Raw genomic sequence first — 6,000 nt, 5'->3', positions numbered from 1 at the left:
ATATATATATATATATATATATATATATATATATATATATATATATATATATATATATATATATATATATATATATATATATATATGTGTGCACATTGCTATAGACCAAAAATCTGAATAAGATTCAACACCTCTGTAATGTTGCATCTATATTCTCGCATCTGTCATTTTTTTATATATTGCTTCTGAAATATATGCTATTTTTGTTTAGGCTACAGTTTGCTGGAGGCATGGCTGTATGTAACATGGTAGTGCATTTTTATATTGTGTTGTAAAGTTGTTTAATCAGCAAAGTGTTTGTGTATTATCAAATGTAATAAAAAATAATTAAACAAAATACACATGGTTGTTGTATTTGAATTTATTTTCCATACGCAACAAACTGCAATGCACTGTGTGTTCTGACACTTTTCTATCATGGCCAGCAGTAAGATTTCAGCAATATGAGCTACAGTACCTCTTCGGTGTGATCGGACCCGACGGAATAGCCTTGGCTCCCCAAGTGCATCAATAATGAGCATTGGGCGGCGCGCCCATGATCCTGTCGCCGGTTCAGCGGTTGTCCTTCCTTTTACCGTTTTTTTTGTAGGTAAACCATTCACTTCAACTGTGAGTGCTTTTAATGTTGTGTAATATGCTGTACATATATACTGTACACTCTAAAAAATGCTGGGTTAAATATAACCAAGCGCTGGGTTAAAAAGGGACAAACCCAGCTATTGGGTTGTTTTGACCCAGCGGTTGGGGTCAAAACAACCCAACAGCTGGGTTCAAAACAACCCAACTGCTGGGTTTCCTTCACGCCCCACAGAAGTTGTAATTGTGTATCTTCCCCATACAATTCTTCTAAAATGTTACTAACAGTATATTTCTGCCTCATCGTTTGACCAAAATCTACACTGGATCGCAGTCAGAAGTTTTTACAGACACTCAATGGTGATTGATAGTGACTTTTAAGTAAAAGTGGTGTCGCCTATTAGTTGTCATGTGTAACTTGAAGCTATAATTTATCTGTTACCCAAATATGATTACATTTCATGCAGTATCTTATCAAAAGTTCATACGATGTTTTAATTATACACTCTAAAAAATGCTGGGTTAAATACAACCAAGCGCTGGGAATTTCTATGGGGATCAGAGGGATGTGGGTGGGCAAGCCGTGTAATACCAGAGTAAAGTAACGCCACAATTTACACACCTGTGTTCAGATCAGCTTTTCTCCTGACAAAATCAGTGTAATGGCAATATTTCCATCCCCTGAATGTAAGCTTTAAGCTTTCCTGATAAATCTAGGAATTGTTGGATTTCAAAAAAGTAGGGGTTAAGGCATCGAAAGTAACTAAGTAGCCTAACTAGCTGTTTTATGCATGTGAACTGTAATATTATTACTGAACTCGTATTAATTAGTGACACGACTAGTTACTGTAAAACGTAATGTTATTACAGTAACCAGTTTCTGCCCAACACTGTCCACTAAATTCCACACGGGGACGCGCTCGTCACTCAACCCATCAGGTGCGCCTCGTGACGTCACGCGCCCATCAGTCCTGCTGCGCGTGCGGGCGGGGCTGCTGGAGAGAGCTCGCGCTGTTACTCTTCTTGTGTTATTCATGAGGAAAGGAAACTTTGCGGCAGAGCTGAAACGCTCCAGGAGCGCCAGAACAGTCGGGTTGGATAGCTTTGCTGCTTCCTGGAGGGAGTTGTGAAAGCATTGAGCAGAGTTCTGGAGCATTAGACGAGCTGGCAGCTGAGTGAGGACGTGTGGAGCGCTGAACATGCCCTAATAAGAGCCAATCATTCATTACTTTCTCAATGATACAAAGTCACTGTGGGCTACTGCACTGAGAGGTTCATCACGCAAAGGTGAGAGCTGCTGCTGCTGCTGCTTTTCAGATCACACTTACACGTATTGACTAAACTTTGAGATGTTTGTTGAGTTATGGGCGCCTGAACCCGACTGACTAAACAAGTTAAACTAAACAAACAAACAAACAAACAGATGAAGGCTATGCATCTGTGAAATGCTTTAAGTGGGTTTAGTGAGTGTTATTTACTCCTTTGGTTTCTCTGATGGTCTGTCTGACCTTTAATTCCTGGAAGTTAGTGAGAAGTTTGATTGCTGTATTGTAGGAAACTCAATAAACAAACTTGGACTGATCTCGGATTGCAGGAGTTAGTTAAAGCTATGGTTGGAGTTAGTAAATGGTAGGGTAGGTTGGGTTTAGTTAGGGTCACATGATCTACGGTTAGGCAGGGTAAGGTTAGGTTAAAGTAAGTTAAACCTTAAGTAAGTTAAGGTTAGGTTAAAGTAAGGTTTAGTTAGAGTTGGGCTTGGCTAGGTTAAAGTTGGAGTTGTGTAGTTTTAAGTAGGGTTAGGTCAGTGTTAAGGTTGTTTGGGATTAGAGTCATTTATCCCAATTAATGACTATTAGGGTCAGTGTTATGGTTTTTTGGGGGTTAGTTTGAGTTGTTGTTAGGGTCTGTACACTTTCACAATGCAGAACATTTGGCAGGTAAGATGGCCATGTATTTCAACTCACGATTTGCTTCTAAAAATGGCATTTTTCTCTAGATTTTGGCTTTTTTATCCTGAACACAAAAGTCATTCTTGCTATTGACCGTTGCATCTAGTTTTTATAAGCATGCACGAACGAAAAACTTTATGCAAGAATGCATGTACAAGTCTTTTGGAATCTAAAGTTAGCCATTTACGTCATTCACTTTTGCTGCATGCCAACACATTTGCTTATAAAGCTGAAGCCTTTAAAGGACAAGACATGCAGTAAATTATTATCAGAGGGGGCTGTGTTTCTGTTCTCTCCAGCGACTCTCTGCATTCCTGCTCATTACCTCATTACTAATCAATAACATCACCCAGCCATCGTGTCCATCAGCTGCTGAAGTGCCGTTTTGAGAGGTCTGGTGTTGGTGTGGACCTTATCAGTGAGCGTGTTTTGAGGGCAGGAATGTGGGGGGAGCTACAGAATGAATACGTGGTCACCTGTTTGGCTGGGTGACAGCTCCTGTTACAACTTGTCCTCCACACATACACACACACACAAGCACACAGGACCTGGTTTTTCTCGTGTGGTAGTTGGTCCCACCCTCGTTCGGATGGGTGTTCTTTGGTATGGGTGCTTAATGTGGTGATAACATCTTACTCCTGATTGTGCATCTGCCTGTTGGTGCTGTAGGGCCGATGTTTTCACCTGCCCTGTTGATCTCACTGTAGCTTTTCCCTGATTCAGGCCAATCTTGACATCACAAACTCTCTGCAGCAGCCTCTCAGCACCCATACTTTATCTCTGAATGCCATGAGCCATCTGATTTGCACTGCTCAATGAGAGGACGAGATTTGTCATTTTGCAGAATTTGTCAAATCATTCAATAATGCAATTTTAATTCGGCTTTTGAAGTAGGGATGCACTATGAAATGTGCATTGACTGATTTGTTGCATAGGTTTAGAGAATATAAACCTAAATGTAACACCCTCTGCTAGCAAACATCAGTGCCGCAAATAAGTTTCAGTTGCATAGCGTGTCTGAATTGTTTTGGAGTCAGAATCCAAATCAAAATTAGATCACGTCATGTTGGAAGTTGCAAATTCACGTAATTACAAGTTGGACTTCTCTCACTTGACAGTTGTGTTGACATGTAAAAATAGAATCAAATGAAAAGTAGTATTACAACTGGAATAAATCTGAATTTAAATAGTGGCAGCAATGGAATTAGAATAAGAAATTGAATTGCTAAGAGTCAGTCAAAATTAGAATTAGAAATGATGAGAATCAGAATTTGAATCGGTGTAAGAATTGCAATCCAAATCATAAATTGTTAGAATGAGAAATATAATTGGTGAGAATCAGAAATAGAATCAAAGTCATAATCAGAATTGAAATGAATAAATTAAGCATTACAATTCAAATTAGGAATTTAATAGAATAGGAAATAGAATGAGTAAGAATTTAAATCGGTATAATTATAATTCAGATCAGAATTTAAGTTAGCGTCAGAATTACAATCAAAATTAGAATCAGAATTTCAATTGTATCAGAGTTCTCTTCAATTGTATCAGAGTTCTTCTAATTCTTATTCTATTCTTATCAATAGAATAAGAATTAGAATGAGAATTAGAATCGCTGAGAATCAAAATTTGAATCAGTATAAGAATTACAATTCAAATTTAAATTACGCCAGAAATGTAATCAGAAGTAGGCCTAGAATTGAAATTAGCATCCGTGAGAATCAGAATTTGAATTAGCATTGTAATTACAATTCAAATCAGAATTATGAATCATAATGTTAGAAACTCGAATAACAATTTCAATTACTTCAGAAACATAATTAGAAGTAGAATGAAAATTAGAATTGGCACAGATCAGAATCTGAAGCAGTATTATATTTACAGTTTTCAGAATGAGATCTTGTTGAGGGAAAGAATCAAAGTACTTCATAATTGCACGAGAATTTCATTAATGAGATCATGTTTGTTTTTCTTTCTTGTGACTGAATTTATAATGCAGTAGAATTCAACTATAGCCCCCTCCAGTCTCACAGCTCTGGGCTGCGTTTCCCAAAAGCATTGTAAGCCTAAGTAGAGCGTAGAACCATTGCCAGTTTGCCACCAATGGACTCTACGATCAACTTAGCTTGCAATGCTTTTGAGAAACGCAGCCCTGGCTCAGTCCACACCAGTTCATATTCACTCAGAGCTGTAACATCACTGCAGTTTACCATGTGAGCATTTGGGGCTCACAACTTGGTGGATTGCTGAACAGATTTTCAGACTGTGTTCACTCCTCTTCCCACTTTCCGGATGACCTAAAAGAGTTTATACGCCCATGCTGAAACAGTTTCATTTGATTCTAGAAGAAACGGCATGGCCTCTCCCTGCTCTGCACTTTCCAGCTCTCCCACAAAGCTTTGCAGTTGTTCGAAAAAGTAAGGTCACATGGTTGCCCCCGTCGCTCATGGTCTGTGTTAACATTTCAAAGAGCAACGTGCACTATGTAAGACAGTAAGTGGATATTCTGCATTCATGGAATGGCCTACTACATTTGCTGAAATGTGCATAAATGTGAAATTCAAATATTTTTTACACAAAACTGGATTGGAAACCAAACGGAAATTTGACTTTTCTGGGGTGATGACTGAACACTACCTTCTGAATTAAACATGTAACATAATGAGGTCATGTGACAACAATATACTGGTGTTGCATTTCAAAGAGCTCAGGCTGATGGGATGTGCTCTTTTGCAGGGATTTGCAGTGGGCTGTATATGTAAAGGAGAGCCGGATTTCTGCTTCAGCGTGTCAGACGTACCCGTGACTCCTTAGAAGGAAGATGGCTACCGTGGGCACAATGTCAGAGGCCTCTGAGGCCGGAGACAACAGCGAATTCACTGACATCATCAAATGGAGATCAGGTAGACATGCGTTGCATTGCTATATAAGTGTTGTTGAGCTGCTGTTGTGCTGTTTCAAGATTTGTTTGCAGTAGTGCGTGATTCTGGTTCTGACATTTAACTTTTTGTCACTATTTGAAACGGATTGACGAGAGAGGACAGAGGATCACTCGGTCAGGGATCAGGGAGTGTTGCGTGCTGGATTTGAACATGTCACCTACATGAGTACTGCGGCTCAATGTGTTGAGAAATGCTACACACTGGGTCCAACGGCCTTTACACACTGAGCGCGAAAAAGCGAAACGAATATTGGACGCGATGACGCACTGGAATAAAAAACAATACATTTCTATGGAGGCTTCCACATAGACTGCGAACATTCGCGCTCCGAAAATGCAACAAAAAAAAATTTCCACACCAGTCCGACAAATCTTTTCAGTTTCGCAAAGCGAAAACACGGCCGTCCAATAAGATTTGAGCTAGGATCACGTGACCAGAGCAGCTGCTGTTGCACAAAAAGGCAAGAGTGGTGGCGCTGTTTCGAAAACCAGTGTATAAACAAACACAGAAGGAGAGTATCCCGGATAAGAGAA

General features: G+C 39.5%; 1 protein-coding gene across 1 annotated transcript in view; it reads left to right on the top strand.

The window, feature by feature from the left end:
* The first annotated feature begins 1,580 nt into the window (after positions 1 to 1,580).
* The window catches only part of LOC107570770 (utrophin-like), a 187,253-nt gene continuing 182,833 nt past the window's right edge, over positions 1,581 to 6,000 (top strand). Inside the window, 2 exon segments of the mRNA XM_016257031.1 lie at positions 1,581 to 1,863; positions 5,262 to 5,428. Of these exon segments, the coding sequence (XP_016112517.1) occupies positions 5,347 to 5,428 (82 nt within the window). The 5' untranslated portion in view covers positions 1,581 to 1,863; positions 5,262 to 5,346.

This window comes from Sinocyclocheilus grahami, unplaced genomic scaffold, assembly GCF_001515645.1.
Source record: "Sinocyclocheilus grahami isolate Dianchi unplaced genomic scaffold, SAMN03320097.WGS_v1.1 scaffold1503.1, whole genome shotgun sequence".
Classification (NCBI taxonomy): Eukaryota; Metazoa; Chordata; class Actinopteri; order Cypriniformes; family Cyprinidae; genus Sinocyclocheilus; species Sinocyclocheilus grahami.
Note: the sequence above shows the minus strand (reverse complement) of the source record. Positions and strands in the feature narration are given on the sequence as shown.